Source organism: Pelecanus crispus, chromosome 1 (genome assembly GCF_030463565.1).
Source record: "Pelecanus crispus isolate bPelCri1 chromosome 1, bPelCri1.pri, whole genome shotgun sequence".
Classification (NCBI taxonomy): domain Eukaryota; kingdom Metazoa; phylum Chordata; class Aves; order Pelecaniformes; family Pelecanidae; genus Pelecanus; species Pelecanus crispus.
In genome coordinates this window covers 192264868-192284999 of record NC_134643.1, presented here as the reverse complement: position 1 = coordinate 192284999, position 20132 = coordinate 192264868, and the positions used below count along the sequence as shown (strand labels likewise).

At 36.8% G+C, this 20132-nt stretch overlaps 1 protein-coding gene across 1 annotated transcript in view; it reads left to right on the top strand.

The window, feature by feature from the left end:
* VWA8 (von Willebrand factor A domain containing 8) overlaps positions 1-16993 on the top strand; it is a 103817-nt gene extending 86824 nt beyond the window's left edge. The window contains exons 21-25 of the mRNA XM_075710520.1: positions 5309-5384; positions 6078-6213; positions 7532-7651; positions 9608-9813; positions 16838-16993. Coding sequence (XP_075566635.1) covers positions 5309-5384; positions 6078-6213; positions 7532-7651; positions 9608-9813; positions 16838-16993 — 694 coding nt within the window. The remainder of the gene's footprint in view (positions 1-5308; positions 5385-6077; positions 6214-7531; positions 7652-9607; positions 9814-16837) is intronic.
* Positions 16994-20132: the final 3139 nt, after the last annotated feature.

Genomic DNA, 20132 nt, shown 5'->3' with positions numbered 1-20132 from the left:
CCATGAGCACCAACCCTTAAAACACAAGATTGCTTTCCATATCTGTTCTCTTACCCTTTCAGCCTCAGTGTAAGTACATAAAAAAGACAGTACAGTGTTCTTCAGCACTTGTCAAGATGGAGTAATTCCAGTGAATATGGATGTCTGTAATGTTAACCGAGGTCATGACGCTGTGTCCTGTATTTGGTTGAAAGCCTTCTTGGGGACTCAAGTCTTAAAATAAAGCATTGGAATACCTTTTCCTTTTCTTACGTTAGATGATTATGAGTTAATTATACAATGGATCACATTCTGTTTTGGTGTTTACATTTCAATGTTCTGGGGAGGACAAGTGTCAAAACATACAATGAGTATTTGCAGATATGTCATACCTGGGGGTGTTGGTCGACAGCTGGCTGAACATGAGCCAGCAGTGTGCCCAGGTGGCCAAGAAGGCCAACAGCATCCTGGCTTGTATGAGGAATAGTGTGGCCAGCAGGAGCAGGGAAGTGATTGTGCCCCTGTACTCGGCGCTGGGGAGGCCACACCTGGAATACTGTGTCCAGTTTTGGGCCCCTCACTACACGAAAGACATTGAGGTGCTGGAGCGTGTCCAGAGAAGGGCAACAAGGCTGGTGAAGGGTCTGGAGCACAGGCCTTATGAGGAACGGCTGAGGGAACTGGGATTGTTTAGCCTGGAGAAGAGGAGGCTGAGGGGAGAGGAGACCTTATTGCTCTCTAATTAATGATTCCTAGTTTTTACTTTCATTAAAAAATAATCCAGCCACCAAGCCAGGAAACATGAAATTGCTACTCTACCCTTAATTGGTTTAGTGGTGGACTTGGTAGTGTTAGGTTAATGGTTGGACTGGATGATCTTAAAGGTCTTTTCCAACCTCAACAATTCTATGATTCTATATAGACAGCATTAACATTTTTAATGAAGAATTTCATGCATTGATTTCATTTCTCTAAAGAAGCATCTTTCAACAGGTGGTCCTCCAGATGAGCTAACACAAATTTGAGGAGAAGATCATTCTCCTTTGTCCTTAATTTTTCCTCCTGGCTAGTTTCAGCTCCTGTGTCTCATCACAGGATATCCAGAATGCTTGGAGATTTACTTTCTTTCCATCTTTGCCTCCCATCCTGCCCTATTTCAAGGTCTGTTGATAGAGGTATTCAGCTCTTCCAAACAACTCCAAATTTTCATTTGAAAAAAGCCTGGGAGAAAGTTTCTTTCTCCCATGAATGGAATAAGAAATGCTGAATTCATTGATTGTATTTGTGTAGAGGATGATCCTATTCTAAACAATAAATAGCAATCAGGTGCAGTTCCTCTCCTCTTTTTGGAGTAATTTTTAAAATTCAATTATTTAATAGAATTTGGGTACTTCTTGAAAACTGACAGGGTCAGAATGGACTGGACAGTCTCTGTGGTTGATGGAAATTTCTCCTGATGCATCTCATAGTTCTTCCCTGGAAAGAAAGCATTGCTGTCAAAGAAATAGTAACTGTCACAGACTAGTATGTTCAAGTAAGTCTGTAGAGCTCAGAAAAAGCTGCCTTTAGGGTAAATAATGCACCAGTAGCAAAAAATAAATAAAAAGCAGTGATGTGAGCTAATAAAAAAAAAAAAAAAAAGAATTCTCAGAAGTCTTACTATGAATTGAGTGGTACTGTCAGAAGAGTTGCTGAGTTTCAGTAGCAGATTTTTTTTTTCTTTTTCTTTTTTTTTCATTTTTTTCTTTTTTTTTATGGAGAGCTTGTGAGGACGGCTTGCTTGATAAAAATAAAAACACATTCTTAGGAAAGACATTAGCGAGCTTTTTGTATTTTTCTTTAACAATCAGGAGAAGACAAATCAGTGCAGTTCAGCAGGATGACAGTATGTCAGACAGCTTTCTCATTCACTTCTACATTCCTACAGTCTTGCTTCTTTGTGTCAGAATTATTTTCATCTTGGGTGCCAAATGTGATGAAATTAGGAGGTTTTGATATTCATGTCTTTGTTAGAGCCTAGTTAATATTAAGACACTAATATTAATAAGTGAATGTGAATTACAGTTTTTAGTTCCTTTCCTGTGGGAGTGCAGTCTAATGTTTTGAGTTCCACACATATTTTACATTTAGGAAAATCTGCATACTGTATTGTTCAGAAAGATTTCAGACTTAGAATTTTTTTATTATTCTATATTTCAGTGTCTTTACATTTACGTATTTCATTACTAAGCGGAAATTTAAGAAGAAAAAAAAAAACCCTAAGGAGGCAAACTATTTTAGCCATTCTTTACCATGTTTAGGTCATGTTAGGTTTCTGAAGAACAGAAATTAATGACATGTAATTGCATAGCTTATGATTCTGAAAGGAAATTAACATTTATCTGTACTAACCCTGGCAAAATCATTCTTATATACATGGCTGAATGTAATAGCCTAAGCAAGTACAGGAGTTTTTCGTTCACTTATGTCATCAAGCCAATGGAATTACTATTTGGCTGTATATTTAGCTTCTATAATACATTGCAAATGCCCTGAAATATTTCCTTAAAATATTAGGGCTAAATAACAACAAAGTAGAAGAAAGGAGGGAACCACAGATAAAATTAGGAAAAAGTTAGAAACTGGATTTAGGATGTCAATTGTTCTTTCATTTTGATTCCTTCTACAATTTTTTTTTTTTTTAACTTTCATATTAGTGCTTAAGTAAACTATAAACTCTTCTAGTATTTATTTCCCCCAAAGATACGGTCAATTCTGTCTTCCCTGAAGAATGAGATTATCCTAAGGATTTCTTGTGCTGCTGGTATTAGTAAGCACAAGTTACTATTCCATATCAGGGGGTTGTGAGTGGTCTCTGCAGAGCCAGAGGATTAACTAGCTCACCAGAAGTAAAATACACTATTTTGTGTTACCATAAAACACCATTTGACATTTGTGTCTTTCCTTCCATCACCACCTGTGCCCATCCATGCCACCACATCTTCCTTTCCTGCCACTGTCTGTTCACTTCATTTTTTTCATGCATTGGCTGCTAAGTGCAAATTTATGATCTGAAAAGCATCTTTCACCTTCCTTTACCTTATTCTTGTCCTGTGCTTTCCTTAGATCTTCCCATTTTCTCCTTTCTGTTACTTAAAAGAGATCAGAGGTCTCACGGGTTTGACAGATCCTTCCTCTTTTCTCCTCGGATTAACCCCTTAAATGATTTTTCCATTAATTATTTCTGACTAATTAGTAACCTGTGACTGTGCCTTCGTACACATCAGGGTTTGGTTTACACATGGTAAAATTCTTCCACATCTGTGACTGTATAGTATTGAACCAGAAATGATAACTGCTAATGGTGGTAGGCTGATAAATGCAATCTGAGAATTTAGTCCCTAAATAATCTGCTTTCAAGGAACAATGGTCATTGGCTTAGTGTTATTTTTGTGTTCATTATTGCTTTCTCTGCCCAATGTAGAAATGGGTAGACAAGCAGGATGACAGTAGAAGCTTTGTTTTTATGTCCGTGGTAGGATTTCTAAGATAATAGATTCATGCTACTGCTTATTTTGGTGGTTTAAAAAATTATGTGTTGCATGTGAATACAATATGAATATTACTATTTGGGGGAGTGTTGCTGCTTGTGAGAGGCCTCAGTTGACGGGATCAAATGAAGTGGAGGTGATCCCAGGTTTATAACCTTTCCCCTCCTGTATTAAAGTTCAGATGGTAGCCAAATATTAAAAATCTCTGTTCCCGCCCTATGCTTTATTCCTGTGCATAGGAAACACTGGGATAAATCAGTCATGAGTTTAAAGCTAAACATGACATTATTAGTTGTTAGGGACAGAAATCCTGCTGACAGCAGTTTCAAATAAAGGAAACCTGCATGTTATACTGTCAGTTTAAAACTGTAATTGGAAGCTGGTCATTTAATGGTTTGCTGTAAACAGTACCGTGTTTGATTTCCTGTACCCACAGAGCTTATCAGAATATTGTTGGTTTTTTACAAGGTGTTACAAAATTAAAGATAGAACTAAGGTGGATGTTTGGAACAGTGAGTCACCTTAGCTTAAGCAAACACTTTTGTTATATGGCATGGCTGTGAAAGGTAAGAGACTTCTGTTGCATGAAATCTCACATGCAGTACAAAGGTTACCAACCTTACCTATCAGCCAGCGTGTGGATCTCAAGCAGCATAAGTGAGTCTCTCCTGATGGGTTATGTCACCTGAATAGCCCCTCATTCTGTTGATGCAGACTAATCCAAATTTTGAAATACAGGAGGAAAGGGATGGCATAGCCTACTTCCCCTAAGATTGAATTGGATATCCCGTTGCCCATGAAACCGTGAGAATCATGGGGATCTTCTGTTAATCACCCATCTCTGGATTATTCCTTAGCTCATTGATCCCTGTCAACCCCAAGGTAAATGGGGTTGGTTTTACAGCTCTTGACAAAGGTTTTGACAAGTATTTCATAGAATCGGGAGGGGCTTTCCTTCGGTTACGGGCATAATTTATAAGGTAAATCCAGCGTGGCAATTCCTGTTGCTGGCCCTTTCTGAATTGCAACTGTTTTTTCTTTATCTGTACATTCATTGGTGGTTGAAAAAGATGAAAATAGTGAAGATTAAGCAATATTCTCATTACAGATTTTACTTAACACTATTTTTAATTTGAAGGAAAAAAACCCGTTTGAATCAATTCAAACATAAATACAATTTCAAAAAGCAATACTATGCTATTAGAGCCTCTGTCCCATCTAAGAGCTTACACTATCAGTGATATAAAATGTAGCAAGTGCTAGTAAAAATTATTCCACCTGGTATGATTTAGATAGAACTAAAATTAGTTGATTTTTAGAATTCCACATGAGTATTTTTAGACTTACTTTTTTTCTAGGTGGTATGTGGAAAAGAGCAACTAAGACATTAATGATTTGACTGTGATACTGCAAATTCCTGTTTGGTTCTTCTGGGGAGATTCCCCGGTTTGTCATGACAGTTTAAGCATGCTTAACTAAGAAATAGTAGTAACAGTAGTAACGTGCCTACATGCAAAAGCTACAGATTCACTTTTCAGTGTTTTCATTGCCAGGGTTTATGAGAAATTGAGAACTACAGTGAAAGCCCTGGCAGGGACAGGGATACTCACCTTTGACCACTAAGGTGGCACAGCATTGTTCTCAGTTCAAGTTCTTCAAGAATTCTGAAATTTAAAAAAAAAAAAAAATCCTCTTAGAAAGAGAGAGCCTTCAGTTTTTCATTTATTCATTTTGCATTTTATTGTAAATAAAATTCCTTTGTATTTTAAATTAATACTGTCCATTTTTCCATATTTCAGGGATACCACTGTACAAAGCCTTACCCTACAACCTTCTGTTAAAGATGGTCTTATTATATATGAAGATTCGCCACTGGTCAGTAGTAACATTTGGATTGTATATTTGGAAATGTTTTTCATTAAAAACAAGTAGTTAAACATGCTGGGTTTTCAAATAAGAAAATTCTTTGTGATTTGATGACTTTCATGGCATAATCAGTGAGTGTGGTAACATTTCATTAACTTTTACTTTGGTCACATTTGTCTTGTTTGCTGTGCCAAATGCTGAGTAAGATGGTAGTCTTGAGAGCCTGCATGCACAAAATGAGTATGGAAAATAATTTAGTATTAACCTGACACATTCTAACTGGTAGAATGGTATTTTACTCCTTCTCTTTTGTAGCATTTCACACCTACCTGCTAAGTTGGACTCCAGACAGCTCTTGCAGCCCTTCTTTAGTTCTTTCAGCTTCATGTTGACAGTCTAGATGCAAACTGCTTTTGCACTTGTCTGTCAGCACTCCAATTCATTCTCAGTCAGCCTCCTCACTTCCCTCCCTAGCGCAGCCTTTTCCGTCCCTATTCTGAAGAAACAGAAACACCCACCTTTCTTGTCTCACCTGCTTCCTCTTTTCTCTGCTACAATTTGGTCATAGCTTATCCCTGTTCTGAGTCCCTTCCTTGTCTCAGTGCCACCACAATGTCACTACTACTGACTGAGAAATCAGTAATGCGGTTTCTTGCAGTTATTTTGCGGGGGTTGTGATGTTTTGATTCTTTTATCTTCTAGGTAAAAGCAGTGAAGTTTGGACATATTTTGGTAATTGATGAGGCAGACAAAGCACCAACAAATGTTACCTGTGTCTTAAAAACTTTAGTAGAAAGTGGGGAAATGGTTTTGTCAGATGGAAGGCGAATTGTTGCCAGTAAGTAGATAGCCTTTTGATCATTTACAGTAAAATGTAACATGTTGAGTTACTAAATAGAGATCCAAGAGTCCAAGTGGAAAAAGTACTTGATGCTAAATGGTTAACAAGTAAGGAATTTACAGTCATTTTCTTTACTACTTTTGCAATAGCCACAAAGGTCTTCTTAAATTAGCATTCTCATGATTTTTGCTGAAAAATTAAAAAAAAAAGAAACCCAAACATAAAAAACGTAACAAACTGTTAGTTGACCTCTCTGCTTCTCATTCGCCATAAGAAATAAAGATCTAGTTGACCAAATTACAATCTTGGTTATGCCCATCTGGACATTTAGGGTATAATTTGATCAGATCTAGAATTGAACATTTGAGTGTATCTAAGGTTGAATTGTTAAGGGTTTCATCTAATCAAATATTGCATATACTTATATTATTTAAATATGTCCTGCAGGATGAGAGTATTTTGTAATTTAATGGAATTTAATTCATGCGAATTGGAGGAACTAAATATTTTTCATTATTTTTCAAAGAAAGACTATGTTTGAAGTACTCTCATGTTAGTAGACACTGTACTTAGGTAATGAGTTTCTTTTTAACAATATTGGGAGCAGTGTTTAGGTATAAGTGGAGCAATCATTCAGCACTCGCATGGGCACAACACTTGAGTTTTGCTTGTCATTATGAACTGTAGGTGGGCATTTTTTAAAATATCTTGCTAGCCAGTTTCAACTATTACTATAATTTTTTAGAGGAGGTAAAAGGATTCCCAAACTCCATGTGCCACTGGAAGCATGCTGTAAGGGAACAAGTGGGGCCAGTCTGACTCATTTTGGAGAAAGAGAGTCTTCACATGTGTGAAATCATGTGTCTGTGGCTTCTCACACGTTTTTGTAAATAACCAGGAGGAATTTCAGTCCTGTGTTCCCAGATCAGATAATGTCAGACCTATATAAAAACACATTGTATTCACCATTGGCTTCAGCATTTTGGTGAAATTAAGTATAAACAGGACAGGTAGTCCCAACCCCAAGAACAGTGGATGCATTTCTATTTTTTTAAATGAAACCCTTCAATTAAATTTTCATGAAACAAATTATGCAACTTGAAAATGAAACCTAGAACATTCGTGGTTGAGTGACATGCTAAGAAGCTATTGAGCCTTTTTTGGTCACTGTTCTTCTAGTTCTAAGAAGAGCGTAATTAGATTAGAAGAATTCTTCTAATTCTAAGAATTCTTCTTCTAATCTAATTATGTTCATTTAGTTCATTCATAATGCAATGCTTAAGTATGCAATTAATAAATTTTATTTCTTTTCCAGATCATGCTCATGTAGAGGGGAGAGAAAATGTAATAGTTATTCATCCTGATTTTAGAATGATAGTTCTGGCAAATAGACCTGGATTTCCTTTCTTGGGTAATGACTTTTTTGCCACATTAGGTAAGTGATTCTTATTGAATGGTGATCTTTAATAGAATTGATTAATAGAATGACCATCTTTATTCATTAGATTTCATGTGGAGAAGGGGTCCTTATGCATATTGATCCTTTGTTTCACGTAAGACACTTGGGGTGAGATTCAGCTTGAAGACTAACATGTAAATTTACGTATCTTAATAAAAGTGTCCAAACTTGCCCTGAAGTGAACAGCTGTATGTGGTTACCTGTGTTACAACCAATTTGTTTTATAGGACCTGAACAAGCACAGCAGACAGACAAGGCTACAAGAAATCTTTGTTAATGAGTGTATATTGTATACAAATATAGCAAAACCATGAATTGTAAGCAGCTTGATACCTGACTTTGGTGGTTAACACAACTGCTCACCATTTTTTTCCCCATATCAAACAAGCTACAGGCCAGGTGCTGTCCTCTTCAGTACAAGAGATGGGAGCTTGATGGATGGTTCTTTTCTCTCCTCTCAGCAGTGGAGGCTACTGTCTTTTTTGGTGTTAGCGCTGTGCTACCTGCTTCTTAATCCTCATTAGCCCCTCCATGCCCATGGCTGTGTATGATAGGCCTTATTAAAATACATATTTGACAAAACACTGAATTCATCCTAGTTTCAGGTAAGGCTGTCCAAATTTCACACCAAAGTTTTTCATATCAGCAGCAGCCTCATTTCAGAAAGTTCCTGGTAGGTCCTAAAAATCCTGTGTATCAGCAAAGATTCCCCACAGCTTTATCTCACAACAAAAGCAAGAATTTACATTGCATAAGGGCAAGTGATGAAGAATTCATTAGCCTGCATAATCCAGGGTTAGTCTAAGTGGGCCTCTGGCAAGGCTTTGGCAGTGTTACACCAGGGCTATAAACTGAATAGCCCTCCAGACTCCACTGACTGTGTTATCCATGTTAGCTTAGTTTAGGCATTTATGTGCAGGCACCTTAATTTGTGTGTTTTTATCTGTTAGCTTTCACTGTAATGCTTATTCTGCAAGAAATAACAACACACTCATAAAAGCAGATGCAAACCCAATTCCACACTGCATGATAGCTTTCTGTTTTTCAGATGTAGTTCCCAGTGAAATGGGAATTCTGTGTCAGAGACTCATTGGCTCTGAATTTCACCCAGCTATGTTTCCCCAAGATGTTTTAGTATAGCCTGTTTCTTTCTCGTGACCTAATTTCCCTCCTTACATGGACCCTTTAAACAAAATCAGTCATCCCAGTATTATTGCTTTTGGCCCACATGGCAGAGGCTTGGTTGAGCTTTTGGGGTTCTTCACTGATTTTGTTTTTCGAGCATAAGGGGCTCTTCTGCTTTTAATCCAAGTCCTTTTTCAGCAGGATCTGATCATGCTTCTGCAAAGTTTTGTACAACTGTTAAAGGACTCTTTTTGAATAAACTCAGTTTTGTAGATTATATAATTGGGACCAATATAATGCAAATATACGGAAAGAATATATTGCCAAATACCATACTTCAAGACAGGCAGAGAGAAAAGATAAATCCAGTATTTCCTCTAGACCTCTCAATTGGGTTTGCATTAGGGCATTCCTGCATATCAAGGTTTCCGTGCATCCTGTGATGTTTTGAAGGTGTTCACAAATTGTGAACAACCTGTTGTTCTTTCTTTAAACATTTTTTCTTTTCTTTTTTTCTGCATTTATTTGACTTACGTTTCTTCTTGAAGTTAATTTCTCCCTTGTGATCACCTTCATTAAAATGATAGGAGACATATCTGTGTTTCTGGGAACCTCAATGTTCTTCATAGCAAGTTCGTCCTTCACATTTTGCGAAGTAGTTTTTGTCTTGTTTTGTTTTAACAGCCAGGTACTCAGCATCCTCTTGAGCCATTGCTTTTCCACTTAAGGTGCTGCATGAAACTTAAAGGGGCTGTTGTGATGCTATCTCTTTATAAATTACTTAACTGTATGCTTGCTTTCTTTTAGGGGACATTTTTAGTTGCCATGCTGTTGATAATCCCAAACCTCAGTCTGAACTGGCTATGCTTAGACAATATGGTCCTGATGTTCCAGAGCCGATTCTTCAGAAACTGGTGGCTGCTTTTGGAGAACTGAGGAGCTTAGCTGACCAAGGAATTATTAACTATCCCTATTCAACTAGAGAAGTTGTGAATATTGTAAAACATTTACAGGTACAGTACGTCACATTTCATTGAAAACTTGACTTCATCGCTACTAATTTTCTAATGCTTGAAGGTTTTAGAAAAAGATGCAATTACTGTTCATGCATTTTAATTTCATTTTTCAATAAAAGTTTTGCATTGTGAAGGAATTATCATATTCAGATGTTCAGATAGTCTGAGGGTAAGGAGGGCAGATGTACACAGGCAGATATTTTTTCTGTGTGTTTATTTATAGATATAGAAAATACCTGAGAGTCTGTTTTTCCACTATGTGAGAAAATATCACATTTATACTGTGAATACAGTATGCAATGCTTATACTAGCCTACATTATAAAAATTCCATATTTGGCATACGATATTTCCAGAATAATGCAACTTTATGCTGCTGTACAATTTTCAGTTTTAATAATTTCCTGGGGGAAAATGACCCTGCTGCGTTACAGTAATACATCACAGGTGGAATTTTTCTAAGGGAAATGTTAGAGGGATAACAACTTAGCAAACAGGTACTTAGGAACCATGATTGCTTCCTACACACATTTTAACTGCAAAATCATGAATTCTGACTTAATGATGTTTGGTTTTTAAAGGTTACAGTAGAGTCTGACTTCTGTGTTTGATAAATTGAAGGATACTTTTTGTCTGAAGTATTTGAAATATGAAGTATCTTAATACTCTTTGAAATAGCAATGCTTTTATTTTGTTCTGTGTTTAATCATAAAATAACAATTTAATAATTTATAGATTATTTCTTGGAATTATTGAATCCTAGATTGAAAAAATTAGTGGAAATATTAATGTAATTATTACAATTAGAATATAATTCCTCATAAATTCTTTGGCCTACTGTCCTGTGTTTAACACTGCATAGTATAACAGAGTTGCATGATGGTTTTGTGTTTGTGCTCATGAATATATTCAGATATAATCACCCATATACACAGACATTTAGATCCTACAGCTTAGAATTACTACTTTTTAAAATCTTCAGTTCATCTAGATTTCTGGGGAGGATAGATTTTTGTGCTTCTCAGTCTCTAAGGTGAATGAAGTCTTGACACAAAGTAAATTGGTGCAACTACAATATCAATAATATAAAGAAAAAATAATTATATCTTTATAACTTTGTACTAAGGGTTAACAAAATTCAGACCTAAAAGCTGAGGAATCCATCCAAATAAACATGTAAGCAGAGTATTTTGTTAGGATCCAGTACCAGTTGGTAGGTATTCACTTAGCAAACTAACAGGAACATGTACCATGTTGATAATATCACTGAAGTCTTTAAACACAGAGTTACATTTGAAATGAAAGTGGAAAAATTACAAACTTGATGAACAGTTGCTGTGCTGCTGAAAAGCTGGTCGTTTAGGTTTTTTGTTAAATGAACTCCTTCCCATTTTCATACTCTTGTCTGTTCCTACCTTCCATCATAACTAACCTCCCTCCTTCATCTTCTGTCTCCAAGTAACCTTCAGTTTGCGCTGTCTTCTGTCACCAACTGGTGTGGAAACATATGGACTTAATTCTTTTTGTCTTTGAGTGTGAACAGCATCTAATTGAAGATTAGAAGAGCTGCTTTGCTCGTTGTCTTAAGGGCACTTACTCCCTGCTTCTGTCTCCTTCACTTAACCTGATTAGTATGGTCACTTCAACCTGGGCATTGGGCACGGATCAGCGGGGGAGTTTCCTGTCTGCTAAGTTTTCACCTCTTTCAAAGTCAAGTGTAAATATCCAAATAGATCTCCAACATGCAGCTTTGATTTCTGCTGTAACATTTGTTTTCAAGATCCCAGTCTCTCTGAAAGGATGCAACATTTTGTTTACTGTAACTTGTTTTTCAGTCTGAATAATAAAAAGGCTGGGAGTAGCCAAATATAAACAATGAATATAAACATAATGGTTATTCCAAAGTAAGAAGCTTTTAGGTCTTCAGGTAGAGAAAGAAGAGGAAGGAGGGAAATGAGTCAATAAAATTGCTGGTCCTTAGGAAGGAAGGAGGGAAGTTAGTCATGTTGTTAAACAATTTCCCTTACAGCAGTTCCACAGCCCCACTCTCTTTGTACTATTGTGTTGACTTCTTTCACATAATTTTGGAATTTTTTGCTTCTGCAAAAGAGAGTTGGTTGTTTTGGAGAAAAAAATTGCTGTTGATTACTGTTATCTGAGAGAACATCTGAGCATCGGGGCCAGTCAGTTAAGAAAATATTCTGATTACTGTGAGATCAACATATTAGGCTAATCTCTGCACTCTGATTAGTTGTGGTCTATACTAACTTCTTCTTAAGGAAAGGGTTTTTTGGTGAAGCTCAAGATACCAAACTGGTTTAAAGACCTGAAACTGCAGGCATAGGGAAAGTTGTCTACTCTGGCTGCCTAACTTGGTTGCTGTACCTGTTTCTCCCCACGGATTGTATAGGGAATTTGGGTCTTGCAGCTCTATATTGCAGGTGAGCTGATTATAGCCTTTTTGTCTCCCTCACCTGCAGTTTTCAGATTGTGTCAAATGTCAGAAGTATTGATGCTAATAGTGGCTTATGGGCAAGCTGAGAAGCTCTGCTCTCATTCCGTTGGGCTACCATATGCTGCCCGTAACTGCTGGTGTATGCTATGACTGCTTGTCTACAATCTAATGTACAAGTTTTCATGAGACCTTTTGTGTGTTGTTTTGCAGAGTTCAGGTTTACCCGATGTCCCTGGTAGATGCTAATCAGGCAAGCTGCATTAGTCCAGATAAAATGGAAATAGGTTTTCTACTACCTCTATTTAGTTTGGGAAAGCTGAGATTTTTCTGATAGGCCTTCTTCTTTGTTTGCATATGAGATTGCTTTTTAATAGTAGGCACTGGTATAACAGTTTTCAAGCAGCAAATGTCTAAGGTACTTTCTGGCACTGAAGTCTACTAATCATCAGGCTTTTAGGCCTGTTCAGCAAGCTTTTGTACTAAGATAGTACTTTTTCTCTGTTCAGCCTATTCTTGAAAAGAAACTAGGCATATCATATCACAGTTTATATCCCTTTCCCTCCTTGCTGCCCTACTCGCATGAATAACCAACCACCTTTTACCCTTTTGGCCAACTGCAGTGAATCTCAGTTACCAGTTTTCAAAGATAATTAGATTTCTGCTGGTTTAATCAAAATCGGCGGCTATGTGACAGAGAGGAACAGACTGAAATCAGTATCCCCGTGAATGAAAAGGCAGGGGGAGAATTCAGGTGTTTTGCTTGGCAGTACCCACTAAAGACATGAGCACTGGTTAATCAGTCAGTATGCATGTCGCTCAGGATGAGCCACAGACGTGGTGCTTCTTGCCCTGCTGAGAGGACAACTGAGGAGATGCAGAGAGCTGGCAGCGTTCAGTGAAAAGGCGTCAGGGATACAGGGGGAAGCCAAGGGCACGGAGGAATTGGCAGGTAGGGAGAGATCTGTTAGTGTCGTGGGGGCAGGGTGGGCCTTTGGGATGGTGCTGGCAGGACGGGAAATGTGCCGGCATCTGAAGACACTAGAATAGAGTATGTAGGGAAGTGAGTGGTAGTGAGAACACAAGGTAGAAGTCCAAAACAAAAATCTGGACTCATTACAGACTGGATACCATATAATTTGTCACTTTGTTTTGAGGGTAGTGGTAGAAGTACAGTAGACCTCAATGTGTATAGCATATTTTAGTTAAGATTCTGTATTTGTACTAAGAAACTACGATTTTGCTGATAGTTTTTAAGCAGACTATAGCAATACATGTACTCATGGAAAGTTAGGTCCATAAAAATAGGATTTTTCACCAAGCCGAATTCTGTCACAACTTTGTATCAAATAAAGCATAATATAGATATAAAAAAAATAGAAAATTGTTAGAAAGTAACATAGGTTTTGCTTTTCTTTTAAGGAATAGCCAAGAATCTAAGCTGTGAAAATACTCTAAGGTACACACAGAGGTGTTACTTGTAAGGCAAAGAATCAATGAATGAGAACCAGACAGACTGATGAGTGATCAATATTTTCTCCAGTAATCTGATTTTAAAAATCAATAGAAACCAAATGAATTTTTTTTTTAAATGTTCAACTCAAACATTCAACTTTTTTTTTTTTCTTCAGGTGAACTGTCGTTGCCTTTCTACAGTAAGCCGTTGTCCCAGGCAGTTATTAGAAAGTGGTTGGATTTGTTCCAATTGAAAGCAGAGAGTTGTGATTTTTTTTTTTAATAACTGAAGTAGAGGGCCTTTTGACAAGTGGCTTCTGTTCGGAACAGGTTTTATTGACAGCAGTGATCCATTGTACCTGAGGAAATAAATTTTTTATGATGTCCTACTGATCAAAAGGCATGGATTGAGGCAGTTCATTGAGGAGAAGGGTATCGGTATCAGAAGTTACACAATGATTTGGAAAACCGTGGACATACTTGGACACTACTAGTGAAAACCAGATAATATTTGAAGCACTTGACCAAGGTTTCTGCAGTATCTAATGCAGGGCAGGTAGAAGAGTAGTTCATGAGTGAACAAGATAGCTTGGTGCCAGTTTATTGATTGTGCTTCTGAGTGAGAAGGGAAGAACACAGAAAATGCAGTATTCATCATCATAAATGTTCTAAAATAATTAGTTAAGGAAAGGTTTTGGTTATACAGAGTATGCACAGTTCTTGACATGCTTTGTTCTTGTTATCAAAAAGAAGACACACTTGAAAACAGACTGAGATAGGGTCCTGCACACTGAGTACTAAGTAGCTTTACATGTTTTGAAACTTAACTGTGGTGTACATTTTCATAAGTCTGTGGGCTTTTTTTTTTTTTTTTTTGGCAATATGATGTTTACTTTGACTCCAAGGTGCAATTTACATTATAGCAGTTAGTCCTTTCACTACTGAACATTGTCACAAAGTTTTTGCATTTACATTACATGTAAGGTATTTATACAGTCTTTAGTTAGAATAGCTGTCGGGAGAAATTTTATTTTTAGTTACCTGTTTCATGCAGTAAGGAATGGACATTGTAACCAGTGTGGCACAAGCTGTAGGGCAACTTTATATTATCCCATAATAACCTGTACTTTGCTAATCTGTAATAATGCAGAACTTCTAATAGGTTCCTCATGGACAGGTTTAAAAAGCACGACATAGTTTAGTGTGTTTTTATACCAAAACTAGTACTGAAATATTCTGTGGCATGTACACCACAGATTAAAAAAGGTTTGTACAAGCCTATTTCTAGCAGTAGTATTTCATTCTACCACAGTAACTAGCTAATTTTAGTATTACTTGTATCACGGTTATTTTATTTCAGAGATTACATATTTATTAAGTTGGGAAAATATTAAACTCCTGACTAAGGCTGATGTTTGATTAAGAGTACAGGACAAAACATTTATGAAAATTTTATGTTTTCTTCTGGTTTAGTTTTCATTTCAGGACTCAGATATCTTTATTTTTTAGCGCTTTTATACATTCCTCTGGCACTTCTGTTAACTCTGGGTTTGAAGTTATTTGTACCAGCCTTGCTCACTAATGGGGAAAAAAGAGATAAGACTTCAACTCCCTAAAATACTTCTTCACATGTTTATCTTCATCACTGTCAATGTGTCATTCTGAGATAGGGGGATACATGTCCTGGTCGCAAAGATCTAATATTTGAACAAAAGACATATGAAGAAAAAGTGAGAAGTTTAAAAATAAAATAAAAAAGATTCTCATTCCTGTCTCTTGCCAAAAAAAGGAAAATGAAGCAGTGGTGGTAAAATTCTAAGATATATAGTAATTTGGTGATGATTTTTTTTTAATTCTTTTCATTTACTCCATTTACGTCTTACAAGAGTAAGGTGATTTTTTTCAGATGTTTTATTAAAGAGTATCTGTGAAAAGGCTCAGTGACGTAGATGTGTTGACATGTTCAACTTAAACAGCTGTTGTAATCAACGGCAAATAAAATCTAAATTTTGCACAATACATATTCTGTTTAAATTATCTAAATGTGCCTTTAAAAAATAAGCTTATTGGAGCCTGAAATTATGGCTGCATACATTAAAGTCCATGTTTACTGGAATCTGCCTTAATTTAAATGGGGACAGGCACATGTTTGCTATTGGCGTTTCAGGGCAAATCAAAAGACAGTGGAGGTTACTGACTAAGCACTGGGAATCAGTTTGCAGAAAGGCTAAGCCAGCTTTTGACACTTTTAGTGTCTTCTGCAGGTACCAAAAAAATCCTTTGTTTCAGCTTATTCCTACTACATGACTTTAATTGACTGCTCAGTCAAGGCTTTTAAGTCTTGCTGGCTTCTAGGTCTTAGTGGGAAATGAGAGGCAGAAAAATGTGTTCTATTCTTGCAGAGCAATAATTAAAAGGTGTGGGAAGATGTGAGGGTCCGAAACCTGGAAGAGCACACTGGCCTTAAATCATCAGCCCAGTTCAATAGCAACACTTTCCTTTGTTGGAAATAACTAATGACATTTCGATAAACTGTTTTTTCTTTATGTATATAGCACATTTCAGATAGTAATTTTCACTAAGAAAACAAATGATTGTGCATCTTAATGGATTTTAGTAGAAACAGAAATTCACTTATGACCTAAAGTCATTTTTAGTAAGCAGTGTAACTTCTGCTTTACTGTATTCAACATTAAGAATCAGAATTCTTAAATGAATTGTATAATTGAATATAAGAATATATGTGTGTCAGATCTTCTCTGCTAGCAGAAAGTAGTTCCAAATTTAAAAAATATGTTATTATATATTCCAATGATTACACCATCTTGTTATGAATATGTATAGTGAAAATAATTCTTTAAAACATGAATGATGTTGAGTAGTTAAATAATTGTCTCCTGCTTGTTTGTTTAATTCGGGTTTAGTGTCAATAACTTCATTCTGACTTGAAGCAATGTACCTTCTTTAGTCTGGAAACTAAAAAAAATTTACTTGAGCACTTGTCTAAGTTGAGCAAGGTTACTGTTACAACTATTAATTTTAGAAGTATTTAATTATATGCTGTAACTTAACAGATATTCAGTAAAAGAAATTTGGGGTCTTTGTTTCTTCACAGAAATTTCCAACTGAAGGACTGGCAAATGTTGTTCGAAATGTATTTGACTTTGACTCCTACAACAACGAAATGCGTGAAATTTTAATCAGCACTTTGCACAAATATGGGATACCTATTGGAGCAAAACCAACCAACGTACAGCTGGCCAAGGAGTAAGAATAACATAAGATATATATTAAGAAGACAGGTCTCTCATATTCACATTTTTAGTGTGTTATCTTGCTGCTAACTGACCTGGAATACTTGAAGTTAATCCTTCTCTGGTTCAAATTTATATTCCTCCAAATAAGTTACAATATAAATTACTTTATGATAGCATATTTGCTTATTACTAATATTTAATCTTTAATGTCCATGTACATATTGATAGTTTGTATGGCAAAGAGATACATATATTAATAAAGGGAAATACTTGTTTCTTCTCCTGTGTTTTTAATTGAATTGCAACACATTTCTCTTCTGTTATTTATGACCTAGATCAGTAGCAAAAAAAAAAATTGTCCTCAGTGGTAGTGGGATTTTGTCTTTGATACTCACAAAAGGCTCTACAAACATACTTCTGCAGAATAGGGCCATGCATGTAAGCTCCAAGAATCATTTTTGTGTGTGTCTGTATATCACTATTATTCTTTAATTGTATTAACAGTTGACATATTATACCATATACTTTTTCAGAGGTTAGAATTAAAATACCTTTTTTTTAAGACTACACTACAGATAGCAGGCTTAAGTAGATCATAGTGAAAAGCAATTAGAAAACTTACTCTGGCTTGAACTCTAATACATAATTTATTTATGGAGAAACAAATATTTCCCTTTCATGAAGAAAGCTTTATGGATATATGGAAAACTGAATTTTCCATGGGACATACTACTTTCACATTAGCTAAGGAGGGACTGATTCTTATGACATGATGTCTTGATATTAGGTGTCCATGTGTAGGTTTCTCCTGCTGGAGCACCACTGTTATCGTATCTAACATCCTACATACAACTATTAAAAGAAGATTGGCAGTGTAATGACTGTGGTGTACCTTTTCGTTTTGATGACAGAAGAATTACGTGGCTAGGGAACCAGTGCTTGAGCAACTACAGTGCCTGTCAAATTGGCAGTACGCACTTGAAACTCTTGCCATAGTTTCTTTGCTAGAAGTCCCTTGGTAATTCTGTTTTAAAGAATTATGGCCTTTGTCATAGTTTAGGAAACGAGAGAAAGACTGCTGTAAATGGGAACTGTTCAGTCTAGGAGTGAGAAGATAGAAGAAAGATCTGATAGTTTTGAATTAGGGATAATCACCTGGTCATTTTGAATCCATCACTGAGGTTTTATAGGACAGGTTACAGCAAGGATGACAGACTTACAAGATCCCTGCAAGATGGTCATCAAAAACTTCACTTGTCTGACAGCTGTGGGTGCATACTCTGTGCACTGAAGGCCAAGAAGAGGCGAAACTACAGGAGCAGTTCACATACAGTTGATCAAAGCAACTTTTTCTTAGATCTCACTATGCAAGACTGGGACTAGGCTGGCCACCTGGCTCTGATGATCCAGCAGTCTTGGTCTCAGTAGCTCACTTGCACCCACCACAGCTTGCACTTCAGATTATCCTGCTGTTCCATTCCAAGACAGCCTTGCTGTTGGTCATGAGATTTAATCCTATGGAGCTTGTAAGCCACAGGTGGATCCCCTTGAATTACAGATACATCTTTCAGGAATGGTTTAGGCATAGTTGGTTCTGCCTTGGGGTAAAAGAACATCTAGATAATCTCCCCAAATCTCTTCCAGCCCATATTGCAAGCCCACGTGATGGACACATTGAGGTAATTGGATATGGTGTTTGGACCACTGCAGAAGAAGTTCTTCCTGAAGCTGCTGCTTGTTTAGAACTGGAGTACTGACCTCCTCTATATTGTTTTCCAGGGATTTTAGAGTAGGATAGTGGTGCTAATCTAGTCCATCCCACTACCTTCAGGAAAGACGCAAGTTAATCTTCTTATCTGATTTTTTTGTCATGATTCATGCCTGAAAACCTTTGGAGATGGAGTTCTATAACCTCCCAAAGCAAGTCAGTCTTGTTCCTTAATATCTGTGCCATTAGAAAATAATCTCTAAACTAAACACACCTAGTACACTCAATCTTCCCCCTTTTTTAAGGTTTCTGGTTGATGTTATTTTTCTTTTATGATCCCCCTCTCCACTTCATTCATGTACGTCTTTAAGCATTGTGCGTGAAACTGGGCAGGTTAGTTTCTGCTAGAGCTAAGTAGAGTAGTATGAGAGTATAGAACAGTGAAGTATTTCATGCAGCAGTCCCTTTTAAAAAAGCCGGTATGTTTGCACTTCTTGCAATATTTAACTCATGTCTAGTTTTCTAAACATGAACCTTCATCTTGCCAGATGTCCCTCCTCATTGCAGGGGGGTTGAACTAGATGACCTTTAAAGGTCCCTTCCAAACCAAACTATTCTATGATTCTATAAGCAGGTAGGAAAACAAGCTTAAAATTGAAAGCAATCTTGATAAGTTCGAGAACTAATCTGAAAAATACAGTAAGAAAAGTGCAAGCATGAAGGATGGTGATTACATAAAGTGAAGATGGGGTAAGCACTATGCAGGGTTCTGCAGAAAGGATCTGGAGGTTCATATCCTTGATGAAATTGCCATTCCCCATTTTTCCTCCTGTCACTATCCACTTCCAGGTACTTGCTATAAATTGAATATTTGTTTAATATGAACTGACTTTTTTATATGTAATGTAAATATGAAATATGTACATTTTAACAGCTTTAATTTTCTCTTGAGACTGTGGTGTTTTTTCCCTCCCCAGGTAATCTGTAGTTAATCGTTGGACCTGTCTCATACCATATGTGTCTCTTGTCCATCCTGTGCATTGCAGGGGAAGCAGAGGGGGGGGCCTGCACTTGACTATCAGGGAGTGGGAGGCCCAACATAAGACTGTTCTGCATGTCTGGTGTTTATACTTTTAATCAAAAAGTGTTTAAATAAAGTACGGAGATCTGGTTGGTAAGGAATTTTGCTGGTTTCAAACTATATCTTTCTTAAGTCCAAAAAAGTTTGCTGGGGTAAAATTCTCTTCAGCTGGATAGGTCACAGGCTGTTACTGAAGTCCTTGAATTAATACATTCTGTGCCAGCACTGAGCTGGTTTACAAGATGAGGTATTAAGCAGCTTTGTTGCCTGTTCATGTCTACAGCTGTACTAGTACGATAGCTGGCTGTAGGCAATTTTCATTCAGTGGAACTTTAGTCTTAAAGATTTGTAGCCGTTTTCCAAG